Genomic DNA, 20,038 nt, shown 5'->3' on the forward strand with positions numbered 1-20,038 from the left:
GAGAGCCTGCTCACTCGCTCTCCCCTCTCTCAGGTGTCCCTCGGCCCCAGAGCAGCTGCCCGGGGCATCGCCCACCGCGGCCTCTGCGCAGCCCCCTGCTCACGGCGCTGTCAGCAGGCTCCAGGCACCGTCCCTTCCCCGGGCTCTCTCCCAGCCTTGCCCCAGCCCCTGAGGGCACGGGCGCTGGGGCTGCCGGGCGGCTGTGGCCGCGGAACTGTGGCGGCGAGGGGCGTGTTCCCAGCCGGGGCGAGCGCCCGAGCAGCGCCGGGAGCGTCGGGCGCCTTGGAAACGAGCGGAAGCCGGGAAGGAGCGGCGGGAGGAGGATGCTGAGCCCCGAGCGGCTCTCGCTGCCCGGCCCCGAGTACCTGGGTGAGGAGCGGCGCGGCGGGGCGGGGAGGCTTCCTGAGGTTCCTCTCGCCCTCGTGTGCTGCGGCCCGGCATGGGGAGGGCTCGGCGGGGCCGGGGTGGCTGCGGCCCGGCCCGTCCTTTCCGGAGACTGCGGCGAGCGGCCCCAGGCTGGGCCGGGCTGAGGGGGCTCGCAATGGCTCCGTGTCCGCCTCGGCTGGGGAGCGGGCAGCACCGGGCCGTAACAGACCGGGGTAGTGGGCCCTGAGCTGGGAGGGCTGCAGAGCCCTCTCGGGCACGGGGAGCATCCCTCCGGTGCCCAGAGGTGTGGTCTCCGAGAGCGGCCGGCAGGAGCTGAGCTACCGGCTCCTTCCTCCACTGTCCGCTTTGGCGATGTGAGTAGTAGCGAGCGACGCCCTGCCTTTCTGTGATAGACTTCACTCATTACCAACCTGTTTTGCTCACAGATCTATGTGAGCATCCTTATTTTATGCTCGTTTCCCAACAATGGGAGGGAGTGCCGCTGTTACGTTGCGAGCTGGTTCGAATGTTAGCTTTTGTTGTGAAATAAGGTAGCATCGATAATGTTTCTCTACATAAAATGAAAATCTTTTAACCTGTGAAGCAGCTACTCCTTTGAAGACTACATCCTTTTTAAGCTCCATGTAACGGCTTGATGTTCCAGGAAACTAAGGAGCAAAGTGACTTGATGTTAATGTGTCAAATAAAAATAATTAGGATGGAATAAAGTCAATATGACTTCATTTAATTGCTGAAAAGGAGATGAATTACGAGTAAGCATTTGGATTGTGTTCAGGAGAGTGTTTGTGAAGTGAAACTCTTCAGCCATTACTTCCTAGGCCCAAGAGACTGTTCGGTAATAACTCTTATAAAGGTATACATAATTTTCTGTGGTTTTCTTGTACAAGGGAAGGTCAGAAATGGATTGGATTGTTTTGTGCTGCTTGTTCTATCATGATTTTGCCATTTCTGTAAGTCAAAATGGAACAAGAGTACAGAAACATTGCTGTAAATGAAAAACCTGTCTTGCAGTGGGTACAAGACTAGAAGACTTTTGTCTAACCGTTTAAGCAAAGGAGTGATCTAAGTCGTCTTAGAGTAGAATCTCACTGTGCTGTAGCTGCTAGGCTGCTGTTAGGGTGCTTTGTGCATACCTGCATAACTGCAATGCTGTTCTGTGTCAAGGAAATTCAAGGCAGAAATAGGTTTATTTACTGCTCTATTCAGGGTGACTCATGGGACTCACCTTGCTGAAGCTGTTATTGCTGATTTCAGTTGCGGAGCTTTGGGTGTTTGAGAACAGCATCACAGTGCCATGTAGACACACTAGACACACACCCTTTGGGTTTGTACTGTTTTGTCACACTACTTCAGCATTTTTAACCTACATGCTAATAGAGTAGTTCATAACTTTTCCAGAGTGGCTCTAGGTTGAAACCTGCAAAATTTATTTTTCTTAATGAACCAGCTCGGTTTCAGGTTCTTGTAACTGTTTTTAATTAAATAGGCACTTTTAATTGTGTGAAACTTGTCAATAAGGATTGAATCACTCAAAACAATCTAGGAAGCAGACTAAAAATACTTAAAGTGTGAAAATAAATCAGTTTTCTGTTGCACATCTGAAGGTAAGACATGAGATGTACAAGAGAGATTTCTTAGATGTACAAGATTGTTAGGTGTAAACAGCTTTACTAGTCACTTAAATGAACCTCCTTTTATCTCTGTTCCACATGCTGTTTGGAATTCCCTTTTTATTTTGTACAACTTTCTAAATTATTCTGACACTGGGGTTAGAAAAAAAGACGTGACCATATTTGGGTGAGGAATTACTTCTATAAGAGTCTTTTCTGTTCATTACTTAGTATACCTTGGGTTTAGGTTACAGGTTCTATTGTCTATTAGAGGGGGAAGCATATTCTTATTAGCTATAAATGTTACCAAAAACAGTGTTTCTGCCTTCATGAGACTTTGTAACTTGCCAAACTGCTCACAGATCCTAAAGAATTTAGTGTGCATTTGCAGTAGGAAAATGGTTAAAAACCAAAACAAAACAGCCCCCAACTCCCCCTCCTCCCACCCCAAACAAACATACCTCCCCACATGTTTTTCTGAGTTGCATTTCTGTTTTCTACATTGGCATTGTGAAATCACCATTATTTGGATTGTTCTGTTGTGCACCTCAGGGTCTTGTTAATACAGTTGTCTGAAGTGAGGTTGTAAGGAGCTGGGATAAATTTCACTTTCTATAATTTCATTCTGAAGTTGCATTGCTTTAGCTTGCCACTTAAGGTATTCTCTGACTTTCACAGAACAGATGGCCCTGCCATTTCTGAGCTGGAATAGGTAACTCACCCAAACCCTTCTTTCCCTCCTCTCTTTCTCATTATCAAAACCAGGCCAACACGTAAATTGAGCAGCCAGAATAACATAATGTGCTACTTGCTGTGTTATTCCACACCCCCTGCTCTATTTGAGATAATTCTTCTACAGCCAGCTAGAATGCTAAGAGGGAAATAAAAGCAGTTTTGAGTTAAAATAGAAATTAACAGGGAGAGAATTAAGTATTCACTAAAGATGAAAAATAATTACAAAGCTTTGTTATGCCAAAGTTCCTGGAAAATGAAAATCAGGGCAACATGTCTCATGCCACAATGAGACGGTAAGTAGAAGAAAAGAGATGACCATGATTTAGGGAATAGGAATGGAGATGAGGTCTGCAAAATTGGCAGAAGTGCTACAGTGAAGACGATGTTGTTACAAGCAGGACACTATAAACAGTATTTTCACTGAATAAACAGCATTTATTGTTTGGGTATAGTGATGATAATCTGTTTCTCATTTGATGGATGAGACTGGACCTACAGTAGGCAAAATGAGGCATATTTGAGACACTTTTTCTTCGCTTCCTCATTATGGTTTAATAACTGGTGATTGCTCAGTTATTTATAACAGGCAGTGGAGCACTTAGGGTATTGTTCTGCTCATGCAGCTGTCTCTGAAACTTCATATTTTATTACTTCCCTGCTCCCATTTCCTGTTACGGAGAAAAAGCAGTAGAGTACTGCAAATTTCCAAACTTCTGTTTTCTATGTATTCTCCTGCCTTCTACTACCCAGCTCCAGGATGTTGTTTCTTGTCCTTCTTTGCCAATATCAGGCATGTAAGAATGTGAATACTCTGCTAGGGAAGTGCCTTATCAGTAAAGCATGGGCCTATTAAGTGCCAGAAACGCAGTTGCGTTTCCTCATCTCTCTCATAAAAGGTCTCGGGTTTAATGGTTATAAAGAGTGTACGTTCTTTTACAAAAGAGAACTTCAGTTCTGTGGAAACTTTGCTGAAGCCTAAGGCTTACTCTTCTTCTGAACAGTCTTAAGGAATACTGATCTGGAAAGTGCAAGTACAATAATTTCCTTTAACAGCATAATCAACACATAGGCTACATTGTTATCCAAACATCTCAGCTGACACTGATTCTTCTCTTAGTATAGATATTTGGTGAACTTCTGTGTGGCACTGTGACTGAAAGATCTCATGGTCTAGAAAAAGAGCAGAGAATGCCTTTTTAAAAATTTTATTTCTTCCTCTGTTGTACAGATAGGAGAACTGTAATGTAGATTGAATATAATGTTAGTTAAATTTGCATCTTATTAGCCTCAGTCTAGTACTTTGTCCAAAAGATGGAGGTTTCACCACCATACTGCTGTTGCACTATAGGATTTCCACCTTAACTTGAAAGGTACAGGTGAAATCTGATCCTGAATTAGGTAGAGTTCCAGAACCGGAGAGCACAGTCTTCTGCATATGTCCCTCTGAGCATCAATAGGTAGGGAACCATTAGGCTACTTAATGCCTTATAACAAACTGGAATAACAGTTTCTTCTGCAATTAATAATTTTAGATTTAAACAAAAACCTCCAAAAACCCCAACCAACCAAAAAAAAAAAAAGAAAAGATAGCTCAATGATTTGCTTCAGTGGGGGGCTGGTTTCTAGCAGCTGTATGACACCTTGCAGGAAGCAGTCTGCTGGAAGGACTTGCACAATTAAGTCAGTTTGTGTGCAGTATTATGCTCATTGTTTGAACCAAATTCTCAGCTATGGTCAAGACTAAATTATAAATGGAAATGTTTCTTATATTTTTTGTTGAAAGTGGTTTTGAAAATTCAAACATAAGAAATGTGCTATAGTTACAGTGTGTGACCCCTTGGCACGTGCTCCTGAGTAGCAGCATGTCTTACATTGTGGGATACCTCTGGTGTGACAAGGTCTACTTGTACTTATATGTTCTGTCCTTCAAAAAACATTTTGCTTTTAAGGGTTAATAGGAAATTACACTGTGAAGCTATGCAAAGCTGGAAGGAACTATGACAGTACAGAGATGTAGCATTTAGGTTAATTGTTTTGTTCACTTACTTCTATTTCCCAGGCCATTTCTCAGCAACATCTGAAGAGATTAAGTCCTTGATGATATCTGAAAAGATTATAATGAACATCCTGAAAAACCATTAATGCTGGAAAAATTTCCAGAGTTGATGTGATTTTGTTGTTGAAGTTTATATCCTTACTATTTCTCTCTTGCATCATTTTTGTTTTGGTAATGTGTACATGAAATTGATTTTATGTTACTATGGATGTATCTTTCCAATGTGTGTAATAAGGTAGTCCTTAGTTTAGAACAAATGCTGAAAGGGTATTTGGCTATTACCTTATGCTCTCAGAGTATATGTTCTCCGAGATTAAAAATGCCAGAAATACTCCAGATCCATTAAAGCTTGTTATGCTCTCGAGCTTCTGATAACTGAAATGAATCATAACATTAATTGCATCGAGTAGTGTGTATTTTCAGCACTTCAGCTGAGGACGAGGCAAATAAGTAAGAAAAGCTGGTCTTATCCAGGAATTCCCACTCCTTATTTTTCAGCATATTCAGTTATGCCAGGAATGACCTCAACTTAAAAAAAAAAAAAAAAAGCCCCCTTGTGTAGATACAGAACAAATTGCTTTGATAGACAGCTCCTGTTTCAGAAGAAGTCATGTCTCCTGAAGAGTTAAGCAATCATAAAACCACTTGGATAATAAAACCATTACATATACACAGTATCATGACTTCAAGGTGACCTCTATTCCCTTTCTTCCTCCTGAATTTCTGGCTCTGCGAATTTCAGTGCATATATTCATTTTTGTGCAGTGATATTATTTGCATTAAATTTTCCTTCAAGACTTTTCAAGTATCAATGTTTGTTCTTACAACGTATGTGATCAAACCTACGAAGTAGTGGATTGTTTGTTCTCATCAGAAGATTGAAACAAGTAACTTAGTAGCTTATAAAAAGACAATTTTTACTATTTAAATATATATGCAAAATTATTTGATGTGGTTATGGCTAAATGTAATTAGTTGTGATTGTCTAATCTGTTGTAGAGAAATCCATAGAGATTGTGGATGTAATCCTCATTGTGCCTTGTACTTGTAAGCTGAAGATTTCTATGACTTGGTCTGGCCATGCTTGAATTGGACAGCCACTGCTTGACCCTGAATTTGGTTCTGAGCCAAAAGTGCATTAATTCCAAAATTTATTTTAAACATTGGGCATGTGTGTGATGGTGGGGTGTGAGCACATGAGTATCACAGGCCGTTCTCTTAAGTGCTGCAGGGGGCAGCTTTGGAGGAGCTGTGCATGCTGCTACCGATTAGACTGAGGCTCCAAGTATAACATCACTGCTAGTGGTTTAATGATAAGAATTAAGATATTCTGTGCAAAGTTATTCATTTAACATCAGGTTATGGGCTGCCTGAAAAATCCTCTGTGAGCTTACTCTGTCAGATTCCTTTGTGAAAGCCAACTGTTAGTTTTTAAATCTGATAGGAAAGAGTGTGGCACCTACCAAATGAATGTGGCAGGCACGCTGGCTTCCTGTTTGAGGTAGTTGCCTGGGATTTCAGAGTTGAGAGTTTTTGTTACATTTAGAGAATATGGGTTGCATTAAAAAGTTCTGTATGAGTAGGGAACTTCTGTGTCATGGTTGGACACGACATTCTGTTACAATAAGCTTGAAACAAACAAATGCCAAGGATGATATCCTGATATAACACCTCCTGCATGGAAACTGCTGTATACTAGAGTTCTGTCAGGAAGAAAATTAGTAGAGACAGAAAGCTGTAATAGCACAGTGGGTATTTGGGCTTTACATTCTGATTTGGACTTGCTGCCTTGTTATTGCAAAGAGGGCCTCAAAATATGAGCAACCAGTACATCATTATCCCTGAATTTTCAGAAACTATTAAAATGTATGAATCATCTCATTTATTTTGCCTAGAACTCTACAGATTTTTGACTATGCTTGCATAAACAGTTAATGTTCCGGTATGGTTCCAGTGTTTGTTATGGAAAGTACCATTTGTATAAATTAAGGAACTACTATTTTGCTATAACCAGACTCCTGGCACTTTATTTGCCTCTTTGGCCTGCTAAAACCTGTCTGCAAATTGCATTTTGTTCTATGACTTTCCTGTATAGCGTAGCATTAGTTGGGTTATAAAACATATTACTTGCATCGTTCCATGGAACTGGGCAGTCAGTGAACAGGAAGCCAGAGCTGGAATTTGGTTTGGCAGTGTGAATTATGCTACCTGGAAAAGAGCACAGCAGCCAAAGGGACAAAGAGGGAGACTTCCCTAAGGAGATTTAAAGTGCTATTTTCTTTTAATTTCTCTGCTCACAGTTTTCTTCCCTTCCCCACACCTCTACTTACTCTTCTGGGAAATAGGTATAGAGGCTTTTTGCCAGGATCCTTAGGGTATGCAACAAATAGCTTAAGAGAAATACCCTTTTACAAACAATTGTATTCAATAATGACCTATATATTTTTGTGTGCATTTTGAAATGTCTAAAATTCTATGTTGAAAGTTAATTTATTCTCCAGGAGCAGTTCAAACATATTTATTATAGAGGTCAGCCACATTGTGCTGTGTAGCACTGTGGGACCATGTCTATTCCCTAAGGCTTTTAGGGGAGGGTTATGACTCTAAGGAGAAATATGGTTCACATGTCTATTCCCTAAGGCTTTTAGGGGAGGGTTATGACTCTAAGGAGAAATATGGTTCATTGATAGGGACTGTTCTATGAAAGGAGTGTATACCTCCCCACAAAGTGTTCAGAATGGTTTTGCAGTTGAACTGAAGTTTATTGCAGGCTGACATGAGTGGAAGTCTGTCTGCTAGTACCATTTCCCGGCATAATCTGGTACTGCTGACACCTTGGGAGGGGCCTTGAAAGATGATTGCTGAGTGTGAGATGGACTGTTTCAGGAGGAGGGAGGAAGGATGGGCTGAAGTAAAGTTACCCAGTTGTTGCTATCTTGAGCCTATGACTGAGCTGCACGGACTCATTCTTCCCTCAGGGGACACAGGTGCGCAGAGCTATTTTTCTTTAATCGCTCACATAAATTAAATTTATTCCTTTGCATTAAAATAATTAAATAAAGCTACGCCCTATATCTTTTAGTGCCAGATAATATCTTTAAACCTTTGGCTCACCATTTTGCTATCAGCTGCAAGGTATTTTCCAGGGTGTGCTTAACCAATTTTACTATTGTCCTGAAAAGTGTTCTAGGCAGAGAAATCCCCTGATAGCAATCAATATTCATGCATAATTTTAATCACTGTATCCACTGGGAATAATAATTTCCGGGCCTCTCTTGAAGTCCACCTGCCCCACACTAAGATGAAAGGGCCTTCCATGCTCTGTATCAAGTGGCACAGGCTTGATGCTTACCAGGATATTAAACACAAATTAAAATGGCTTGGAGAATATTAATGTGGGTCTGAGGTTGGCCAGTTGCTGGTAAGGGGGTGATTCTGCCAAATCTGGAACAGATTGGCAAGGAGCAAGAACAGTCCTTGCCTTTCCTATATTCCCTAAGGGTTTTCTCCTGCTCTTTTTAGGACACGACAATACTTGCAAAGGTACAGTAGGATACGTGTTTAGGATGGAGGTGTGTGGTTTGGGAACAGGGTTTGTGTGCTTTCCAGGTTAGGAATGATTTTCCTGGGTTCGTTGTAACTTGTCTTCTGATTGTTGAGCTTGTAGATGTGGAAAGTCTACTGCTTGCTAGCTGGCACATCACCTCAGACTCGGCTCTTTGTTGCTCCAACTTGGCTTCTAGCCAAAAACATCAAAGGGGCTCAGTGGTAAATCTATGCTGCTTCCTCCCTGGCAAATGCTTGTTTTGTACAGTCTGCCCCCTGTAGAAGCAGCAAAAGAGTTTGTGTTGCACCAAACTGTCTTTACTCAGGAGTCTTATAAGTGAGTGTCATTCTGTGGTGAGGTATTGGCAGATCCACCATTTCTGAAATTCTCCTGTGTTTGGCCTAGGTAGTTATTTGAGACTGGCTGTTGAACAATATAAATCGCTCTTGGCATTCAGACCTGTTCCCCACCTGCCACATTCACTGATGCTTGCTTGGAAACAGATGTACTTTTATTTGCACCTTCAGGAGGAAACCTTTACAAAACAACCTTAAAGCTACTTGGCTTTGGTATACAGGGAAGAGTAAAGAACACCTAAAGCTCTGCAACAGCCCCATCAAAACAGCATTGACAATCCCTGTAGGAAAGATGGCTCAGAACAGAGATCAGGAACTCCTCTGGAATAAGCATTTTCCAGTGAAACTGCCTCACAACTCCTTATCTTCCTTCAATACCAAAATCTCAGGGGTTTCTAAAAAAGAGTCAGTGCTGTTAATGACTAACTCTGTGTAGCCAGGAAGGAAAGCAGAATTTGGGTGATGAATTTTGCTTTCCATTTCTGGGAGAAAGAAACCTCCACTCTCTAATTGAGGAAGCAGATGCTTGATGTCTTGTGTAAGGCACACAGCTGGGCTTGTCTAGCTCTGGGAAGGCCCCTTATATTCTAACTTCTGTCTCTTACTCTTTTTTTATTTGCAGCTCAGCGCCATGTCCTCACATACATGGAGGATGCAGTGAGCCAGCTGCTGGAGAACAGAGAAGATATTAGTCAGTATGGCATTGCCAGGTTCTTCACTGAATAGTAAGTACATCAGGATGCTGCCAATAGGGCCAGCCTGAGGGGAGCTTTTAGAAACAGACAGAATACGTGGAGAATAGAGCTGGACATGTGCTGCTTATGTTGTGAATGCTGGATTTTACTGGGTTAGTCGAGGGCTGCCTGAGTGTGTTTTGGAAATGTACGTGGGTTTTGTACAGTTCAGCACCTCTTCTGTTACAAACATTTGTGTGAAGCAGTCACTCTGGGGAACAGTGATTTTAAAAACATGAAAAACCAAATTCTGCTTCTCTTGGTCAGGACTGTTAGTATCAAACTGCTTGAGAAATACTGAAGCAAACTGTTTCACAAACTGCTGCTGGTTTCAGCAGCACTTATTCCTTCCTTTTCCTGAGTATAAATGTGAATTGTTTGTCTCCTTGTGTGATTGTTGTCCTGTTGAATGCTTTAATAAGATGCCTTTTCTTCTCTTAAAACCTGCGTAAGTCCTTAAATACTGGACGTGAGCACTATCTCTTCTTACTAATTTGCAAGAAAATTCTTGAGGGAAAAACTATGTGCTTTCTGTCCACAGAAAGTAATACTGACATTAGTCAACTGAGTAAATAGTTGGAAAACAAGAGCTTAAGAAAGATAAAGAGCAGGATTACAATGACCTCCACCCAGCAACAGGATTTCTTTACTGGGGTTGAAGGCAAGGTGGCTTTGAAATACCCTGCTGAAATTGTCATTGAAGCATCTCTTCAGATTAGTTTACATCTAATTACAAACTGACTCTTCTGTGCCTTTTCTAAACTTCTGATCATATGTACTTCACAAATTTTCCCATTTATTTTCAGAGATACGACTTTTACAATGTTTTCTTGTTCACAGTAAGTGTCTTATGGAGTTTCTGATTTTATGAAAGATAGGGAAAGGATTTATTTTCATTCATTCTCTAATATAGAACTAGTAGTTCTCTTTTTTTTTTTGCTTTTTTCTTTCATAAACTATCTGGAGTTTAGCAGATAAAACTGCGTCCCCATACCAAAGCACAAACAAGCTTAGTAATTTTAAGAGTTGTGAAGATTTGAAATGTGGGATTCTTCATTTAAAGTGGAGAATAAATGATAGCCAATATGGATGTAGAATGTGAAGTTTCATATTATGAAAATGTCATATGTTCTGGCTCCCAGGGCTTATTGGTGAGCCCTCACTGCCCAAAAGATTTCTGTTCATCCACTCAACTATCAACATTTGTTCCAGCTGTGCTTCAAAGGCTACACTTCTTTCCCAAGCAAATAAACTTGATCTTCAGTCTCAGCATCTTCAAACTCAAAGATAACTTGTGAGATTCCAGAAGGTTTGTGGGCTCTGTCCCAGGTTTTCCATAATCCATATTTTTCTGAAGGAGAGGATTGGAATGTGCATGTTTTGAAGTATGCTGCAGTGATTTGAGATGAAGTGACTTAGTATTAGGATGTCCAGTTTTTAAAATTGTCCTTTGCCTATTTATGCTGACTTAAAATTAGAGACCAAGCCCAGGTGCTTAGACCTAGCCCTTAGAAAGCTAGCAGGCAGGCCCAAACAAGTAACTTTTTTTTAAAGTGCTTATGGGGTAAAAGAATGACTTCTGTAACTTTTCAGAAATTGAAATTAGTCTGTCAAGGACAGGTGTTAGATATTTTACAAACTCCTCTCAGAGGGCATACTTCTCAATACAGTGGTGTTCCATGGACCTCTCTGATGGATTCACTGCTGAAAAGCAACCTGAAGGCATTTCCATCATGCATTGCAATGCCCCACTTTACCATAAGTCAATTCAAGTCTTTGAGCCAGTTACAACTTCTTTTTTTTTTTTTTTTTTTTTTTTTTTTTTTTTTTTTTTTTTTTGGTAATTAAGAAAACTTTGTTAGGACTTAGCATACCTAAGTGAAATTTCATAATTTAAAATAATGCAGCCATTTAGTTTTGTATGGATCAAGCAGTAAGTGTTTTGCTGGCGATTAGTATTTCAGTTGTTTCTAAGAAATGGAATTGGGTATGTAATTCACTGTTATCCACCATCTAGCACTGTGATTGCTGATTGCAGAGGACTGACCTTAATCTGTACAGTTTTCCTTCCAGAATAGTTTTAATCTTCAAGGATAGTTTTTTCTCCCACTTTATTCCAGTGTTCATTTGTCCCAGTCATATGGACATCTGCTTTCAATCTTGGGAGTACCTTGAGGCTTCCCTCATCTGGCTCACTCCTGACCCTTACAGGAACAGGGATCAATCACCCCTCTGCCAATTAATCCACATCTTTTAGTTAAACAAGTAAAATTATGCCTCTCTTAGGACTAGTTTTGATTTTATAGATATGCTGAAATGCTACTGGTATTTGTTCATTACAAGCCGGAGAAATCTCAGCTCTGCTCTTGAATCTTCATGAAATGAAGACTCTTGAAAACCCTCTGTGTAATTACACACTAATGCTGCTTTGCTTCTTCCAGCCTGATGTCTGTGACAAGTTATCTTAAAGAACATGTTCCCCCTATACATTATTTATCATCCTGTTTTCTTGATCTTTCCTATACTGAAGAAAAACAGGGCCCTCATGCTAATGCATTTGATCAAGTAGAGGGAATGTGCATAGCATCCCACTTTATAATTTCTGGGATCTTAAAAGGAGTCTGTGTGTCTTTTTTTCATTTCAGCTTAAAGAACCAGAAAAAAAAATTATGAAGAGACTTCCTACTAGTGTGTTTTACTTTTCTTGTAGGCTAACCCTTTGCTTGAAACTTTCTCTTCCAGCATGCAGGTGGATGTGCTGCTCTGTTCAAGACTCTTTGGAAAGCTCAGAAATAATAACCAGTTTTAGCTTACCTTGGTTAGGAAACTGTTTTTTCCATAACTTTAATAGTTTGTTTGATAAACCAAACACACAAGTGAACTGGAGACAGGGGAATGGACTTTTTTTTTTTTTTTTTTTTTTGAGTCTATATTCTTGTTGCAAAACACATATCCTTTTCTGTTGTTTCTGGTGAAATGTCTCCTGACCAGCTGCTAGCTGGAGCATAACTGAGAAAAAAACTCTTGCTTTTAGCTTGTAGATGTAGCACTGCTTCCACTGGACTCTGCAGACTGATGTCTGAGATCCCCTTTCCCTGTAAAGAGTGTTTCTACTGGCTCTAACTTGAACGCCCTTGCTGGATCTTTTGTGACAGTTTAACAGTATTTATCTGAGAAGGTATCTGTGATGTGTGTGACAGGGTTGAGGGTCAGATACTGCTTTTAGATCTGTTGTGTGCCTGGCAATTCAAAATACCAGCTCAGCACTGTGTAGAGCCCTGTTTTACAGAAAGGAACATTTGCTTTGTTCCTAGTAACAAGACTGACAATGCTATATAGTTTGGGATCCTTGGGAAGGAAGATGTTATCATGGTGAGAAGTATCAACTTCTAGCAATGAAAGTACCTCATTTTCTCTTGCTGTCTGGATTGGTTGGAATGATTTGTTCAACTCTTTCCTTAGGGACAAATACGATACCGCTCCTTTGGCTTTCTCTGGCAATAGACACAAGCTTTGGTATCAGACAAACTTTTGGCTTGTTCAGTCCTTTATTGCTCTACAACATTACAGAAATAAATCTGTAGAGTAAACAATGTCCTCTTCTTTAAAAAAGTCTCAATACCCTTGGGGGAGGAGGGCAGGGGGGAAGGGCCAGGAACAAGACAGATGGGATGCCCATGAGAACTAAGCCACTCACTGAAGGCAACCTTAATTGGCAACTGGAAATAAGCTGAATTATCTGATTATGAAAAGGAGAGATTCTTAGAGCTAGCTTAGAGCCATCAATTTTCTTTTTTCTTTGCATCTGTGTATGTAGGCCTTATCACCGTCATCATCTTGCTGTCATCTGCTCTGCATCTTTCCCCTTTTCAGAGTAACTTGTTTTGTCTTGTTTGCAAGGATAGTGTAAGCTCTTCGAGACAGAAATGATATTGTACTGCATGTACTTTACAGCACCTAGCATTGTAGAATGTTGACTCTGTACTTTGTACAATTACAGTACAAACAGCAAAAACAGTAGTGAGAAGGTCCTTAGGGCTTTGACGAGTTGTGCCAGATTCCCTTTCTGGGAGATGAAGCCATTCATTAGAATTTCTCAGCACAACTGTTTGGGGGAGGGGCATTGGTTGTTGGGGTTTTTTAGTGTTAGTTCTTTGTGTTTTGGGCAAATCAGTAGAATTTGTGAGGTATTAATACTTTTAGGATATTACCTAAAATATTTATATTCTCTCTGATATAATCTTCTGAGCAATTGCAAAAAACCCCACAACATTTCTTGTACTCTTCAAATACTGTCCTGATTCCTACATGTTCTTCCGCTATGGAGAGAAAAAGATAAAATTATGCCACTCAATGCAAGACTGCACTGAGCCATGTGATCGGTACCAAGCTGCTGCTGTCAATGACCTAGCTGTGCAGCCCTTTGGGCTGAAAATCTCAGCTGGGATAATGTGCTTGATGGTTCCTGACAGGCTTTTACTTGGGATTCCTTGACCCCTAGGGCACTGCGTAAGACTGCTGTCTGCCTCTCCTTTGCTCTTCAGTTATCAGTGGAAAGAGAGTGAATATATGAACTCAGACACAGCACTTGTGCCAGAAGCTCTGAGGAGGTGTTGCAGCTAATGTGAATAAGTTGCTGTGATAAAAAACATTTTAAAAATGTCTCTCTACAGACTACATGGATTTACAGGACTGAATTTGTGGATAAATCTTTCTGGGGAACCTACAGTAATTGCATATTTCTCCACTAGGAGTGTTGCTAATGGACACAAAGCCTTTCTGTTAGTCCCTTTGTTGCCTTCCAGTCTCACCTCTACAGACAAGCATTGTCAGAAGGGCAGACTCTCTTTCTTGTAATTGAATTTCTCCAGCCCACCTCAGGAATGGGATTTCAATACCTCCTTCCCACTGTGCATGGGGTATGTGTTTTGTATGAGAGCTATGGAAGATCTGGGGATTGTGAATAACCCTATTTATGATTTAAATTATGTAAATTTTGTCTGGAACCTGTATATCTGTCACCCAATGTTTTTATAATAGAATAGCTTTATGGCAGAAACGGCATTGGGATTTTGATATGACAGCCAGTATCTATGAACTCCTTATTTTCCCAGAGTCGTTTCTCTGTAACAAACATTACAACAAGTCCTAACCTGACAAATATGCTGATTGGGATAACTGCTGTTGAGTAAACAGCTGGAAAAAATGCATATATTAATCTCAATAACACACTTAATTCCCACTGTAGTTTGTACATGTTGCCAATATATTAGAAAATGTAGTATTTTCTTACCTTATTCTTGAGAATCTTACAGATGAGTGGATATTGAGATGTGTCCCTTGCAAAGAAATACAGGGGGGATAAAAAGGTAAAAAATCTTTTTGGTAAACAGGATTATCTTGGAAGAATTGTAGCAAAGCAATAACAGAATAGAACTTAAAAGAAAACATTTACTATTGGTGCTCATGTTCTTACTCCATGTAAGAAACTTCTCATACTGTTTTGGTGACAAAAGAATCTGCAAGATTTGCCAAAGCATATGAATGTTAATACTTGATATCAGCATCTTGTCAGCACAGGGTAGTTATCCATGATATGTCTGCACTTATATACTGACTTGACTTGCACTGTGCTCTTGCTCTTTGAAGAGAGGTAATCACAATTTCCATGTGCAGTGTGATCAGATTATGATGCTCCTAGTACAGATTCACAGGAGTATCAGTGCAGTCTTTGCCCACTCTTTCCTATTCCTTCACATCATGGAAATTACATATTTACTTGTGGTCTTTTTCAGCAGGAGTTGGCTGACTACTTTATGGAGACCTTATGTAATTGGGTATATTTTATTTTTTCCTTACAGCCCTGAAGGTTTAAATGCAACACATCTGCCATAAAATTGAGCTTGCTTTAGGTTAAAGCCAACTCCATTAGCTATCCATACGGTGTGGATAGCTAATAAAACTGGAAAGAAATTTCCCAAAAGCCAGAGTCCAGGAATGTGGCAAATGGTACAAGCATCAAGACAATATATATCTGAGTTAACTTTGTGCCTTTTCTCTGTGCTAGAGTTGAATGTACTATCCTCTCTCTAGCTTCATCTTTTAACTCTAGTAAAACTCTCATTTATGCTTCCAATTTTTTTATTGCTTTTCATCAGAGTTGCTGATATTACTAGTACAAATTTGGAGAAGTATATGATCCCAGCTGGGAGTTAAGATCAGGCTTTGGTGACTTGAAATGTATGAACTTATACAGGCTGGGGGATGAACAGATTGAGAGCAGCCCTGCCAAGAAGGCCTTGGGGATACTGGTTGATGAGAGGCTGGGCACGAGCTGGCAATGTGCATCACACCCTTCCCAGGATGTCACTGAGTCTTCTGCTTAGTTTTACTTTCTCCATCAGTCTGCCTTTTTTTTTTTTTTTTTTTTTTTTTTTAATATATCTGTGCTATTGGCTGGTTCCTGACTGGTTCTTGCATTTCTTTTCATGCATCTCTGTTGTGGTTTTGTTTCTATCCTTGCAGAAGTGAAAGGGCCCTCAAGTCAGAATTGGGGAGCTCTGGAAATCTTATACTGTCCTTCTTCCACTGAGAAAAGGTCTGTAGTAGAGTTTGCTGAGATGCAAATTAGATATTCAATGCTGATGTAACTGTTTGATAAGCAACTTTCTCCATCATTCTGGAAAATTGCTCAGTTGTGCTTGCTGAGTCACTCTTAGAATATATAGGAAAAGATGAGTAATATAAATAGTGATATATGCGCCACAGATGTAGTGGGACCACTTACAGGTTTTTGCATACGATCTGCAATGTGTATATAAAGGAGTAATCTCACCTCATGCTTGGTCATATGCTTGAAAGATTGGATTTCCTGGATTTCCTACTTCTAAGTGTTTTGAAGAAAACTGTTACGGTAATGTGAAATTGGGAACTGGAATTCAATAGAAATGCACATGAGAGTAGCAACTTTGGAAAAACATAGCAGCGTACAAAATTTGGTACATGGTGTTTTTTCCCATATTATATGTGGGAGTTTTAAAATTATTCTTAAGAATAAAAGGCATAGTTTTATAATTTTTTGTTAGTAATATTTTCTTTTTAACATACTATTTAATCCAATAAAGCTTTTGATGTCTCAAGCAGTAAGAGTACCACTGTTGGATACATGGTAACTTCATGAATAGCAGTACCTCTCTCTGCATGACTAACTCACATGGTATAGTTCTTGTTTTAATGAAGCGCTTGGCATGGGTCTAGGCTACTTCATGTATATAGGAGATCAGTTTTAGAGTTCTTGGCTTACATCTGTCTAAACCTATAAGGCTTCCTATTAAATGGGAGTCAAGTAGTGTAAGTTTAAGGAACACTTTATTTTTCCCCAGAAATATCTTTAAGGAAGATGGATCAGAATTGAAGTTGGGGTTTGGTTTTTTTGTTGTTGATTTGGGTTTTTTCCCCAGTTTTGTGTTGTTAGAAGGACTTTTATGTTTATACTTAGGCTGCAAAATGTTAAGAAATCACAGAAAAACTTGAGGAACATTTCTAATTGCTGTGCTAAGAATATATGTGCTCCCTAAGAATATATGTGTTCCCTTCCTTATCCTTTACAGGATAAAATCCCTTAACTATGTCTGCATCTCCATGAATATCAAAAGTCACCAAAAGTCTTGCAAGTCTGAAATATGCATTTTTAAAACGTAGTTTATCTTCCTTTTCTTTAAAAACAAAACGAAACAATAGCAAAAAAGCAAAAAGTCTAGTTTTTAGAAATCTGCATGTCTTCAGAGAACCTGAGATTTTCTATGCCGTGCTGTGTTGAAACTATACAGATCCCAGAATACATTAGCTTTAGTGAGTTTCATAACCACGTCCTGAAAATTTAATGTTATTGTGTATCTTCAAGTGAATTAAACAAACTGTAGCTGGTCAACACTGTAGCCAAGCAGTTGTAGTGAGCACAATGTGGTTTAGCTAAGGAATCTCCAAATGCAGAGTTAGCATTAATGTCAAATGATGTGACTTCATCTATATTAAGGAATTTTGGCAAGGTTCATTTGTTGCCATGATGAAAATATTGGAAGCCACTCAGTCTTTGATGTGCTATAGTTTTCTTGCCAAGGCAACTGAATAGGTGAGGGAATACAAGTTGTAAATTTTTTCTTCTGAAATTCTCTAGTCAAACGAAGGCTGAAATGAGCAAATACGGAATCTGTTTGCATGGCACCAGTATCAAATCTCTTTGGAACCGGTATTCAGTTATATATCAGTATTTCATGCATCATCACAGTCATAACATGATTGGGCTGCTACCTTTTAAAATAACTAAAAGTCTAGTTTATAAAACATGGAACTGTTTATAACAGGAGAATTCATGCAGAATGGAGCAAACAGGCCCTTACTTGTACTTACACTTTGGCCTCAACTTTCTGAGAAATCAATTTGCCTTTACATGGCATTTTACTTTGATCTCAGGAGTTCAAGATGGGTGCAGTTCCTCAATAATTTTCAAATCCATACTCCTCCTTTGGTGGACATTTATGCTTTGGTATCAAAATCCATCTCCAGCTGATGTCAAATCCATAGCTCCTTTGGAACTGTTAGACAAGAGGAAATCAGAATGCTGCCTTGTGTGGCTTGTGTTTTTAATAGTGTTTTTCATCTTTGTGCCATCTTCTCACCCTTGCCACAGGTTCAAGGTATGGTTTCTATGGCATCTTGAAGCTAGTGAATGAATTCCACAACACGACAGAGAGGACAGAAATACTCATTAGTTAATAAAGGAAGCCAAAGAATAGAGATCATGGCTGTATGATAATGAAGCTAACAGAGGACTTGCATCTCCCATACCCTCAGAATATAGAGTTACAGAGCAGTTCTGAAGGAATTTTCTTCTTGCCCCAAAATGTCAAGTTGGACTAGTTTGAACAAATACTTAATAGATTAGCTGGAGAGTTATCAGTTTTCCTTGTGTAGTTAACATTCTAGATTGGTTTATTATTTATGTATTTAGTTTAGGTTTTGGCAGAAAAAAGCAGGTTTTTTTGAGGGAAGCTGGGTAGCAACTTGCAGTCATCTCCATAAAAGCTAGTTATAATGGTGTTCATGTAGCTGTTCCTGTGGTGTGCAACTTACACAGTTTCCTACTGTAAAAACTAAATCTCTGTTTATACCAGCAAGAGCTCTCCAGACTCACTGAAACACCATGTAGTCTGAAATTGCACCTGATCAGACTGAAAGAGCTGGTCATGGGTGATTGATGCTTATCTGTGAAGGCTTCTTTACTTTTCCCTTAAGCACCTTGGAGGGCTTCTGCGGGGCTATTTATGGTCTTTCATTGTATGCCCTTTCCCTTCTTCCTGAATACTAGGCTTCCCAGCTCATAATTCTAAGAAGAAGCTTTATTTCACAGTAGAAAGGGGCCCCAATATGTGGCCTATTATATCCATATCAGCTTGCTTACCCTTTTCAAACAGCTATTGTGTTTTAATAGGGCCCTGCCTGGCAGGGGGAGTTCTTAATTCCTGCTATGTAAGAATGGTCAGCTTGAGTTACAGCAAACTGCAGGATGCTGCTCTGATCAAAAGGCCTCTGCTTTTAAAGATTCCCATGTCCCCACCCCTCCCCATTTGCCTTTTAATTTTTTTTTTTTTTTTTTTTTTTTTTTTTTTGGTCCTGGGCTACTTATTCAACACAGTACGGTCATTTTAGCTTGGGATTTGCAAGCCTTGAGGTGTTAAATTACTGATCTAGCATATGAAAAATTAAGGGAGAGGGACTCTAAAAAAGATAAAGGCTTTCTGGGTAATAACAAGCAAGCACAGCAACTCCTTTAATCCTTTCCTTCTCCAGAATCTCTAAACTGGTCTCAGAGGGTTTGATTTGCTACAAAGCAACATAAGAAGGCTTGTTCACTGCCTACTCTGAGCTGTGTCACAGGTGCTGTAGTTCATTTCCTTCATCCCAGTAACATGGGATAATCTTTGTACCACCTGTATTAAGTCTGCCATGAATACAGAGATTCCTAGCCTAAATCAAGAACCCTGAAAACACATAGTTAAAATTTGTGTCACTCCTTTCCCTCTTTTCACACCCTTCAGCTGAAGTAAACTTGAGTGCATGAGACAGAAAGGATCTCAAAAGATCCAGTCTCTGTGTTTGCCAATCTTGCCAAATTTTTTTAATGTTAATGAGTTCCTATCTGCCTAGTTGTTAAAAAACCCAACTATGTTCCCTTAAAGCCAGTCATCAGGAATAACTTCTAGCATCTGTTTTGTCTTAACACATTTCCAAGGAAATGCCTAAAAAGCACTGCTAATTTCGTTAGAGGAAGATGGTGGTTTCCTTGAGGCTGACCTCAGTGTCCCAAGTTCTAAGATCTGTGGAATTTAAAAAAGCAGTTGAAACAGTGGCTTTAAATTGGGGAATGCTCATGGTCCTACACTACCTTCCAAAGGGGATAGCTAAAAAAGCAGCCCAGTGATTAATCTGAATATTGCAAATATTGTAGTACACTTAAACCAAGAGGTAAAGAATAAAATGATCTTAAATTACACTCATACAGCAGTGATTCAATCACTACAACAGTGATTTTCTTTTTACCCAGTTATGTCTCC

At 39.8% G+C, this 20,038-nt stretch overlaps 1 protein-coding gene across 3 annotated transcripts in view; it reads left to right on the forward strand.

Annotated features, from left to right (window-relative positions):
- Positions 1-254: 254 nt before the first annotated feature.
- Positions 255-20,038, forward strand: part of CSTPP1 (centriolar satellite-associated tubulin polyglutamylase complex regulator 1) — a 78,866-nt gene continuing 59,082 nt past the window's right edge. For 2 of the 3 annotated variants that reach the window (XM_053979637.1, XM_053979638.1), the window contains exons 1-2: positions 269-369; positions 9,314-9,416. In XM_053979637.1, the coding sequence (XP_053835612.1) occupies positions 9,389-9,416 (28 nt within the window). In that variant the 5' untranslated portion in view covers positions 269-369; positions 9,314-9,388. Of the gene's footprint in view, positions 370-9,313; positions 9,417-20,038 lie in introns of all 3 variants that reach the window. The other variant, XM_053979636.1, reaches the window with a different exon arrangement.

This window comes from Vidua macroura, chromosome 6 (assembly GCF_024509145.1).
Source record: "Vidua macroura isolate BioBank_ID:100142 chromosome 6, ASM2450914v1, whole genome shotgun sequence".
Taxonomy (NCBI): domain Eukaryota; kingdom Metazoa; phylum Chordata; class Aves; order Passeriformes; family Viduidae; genus Vidua; species Vidua macroura.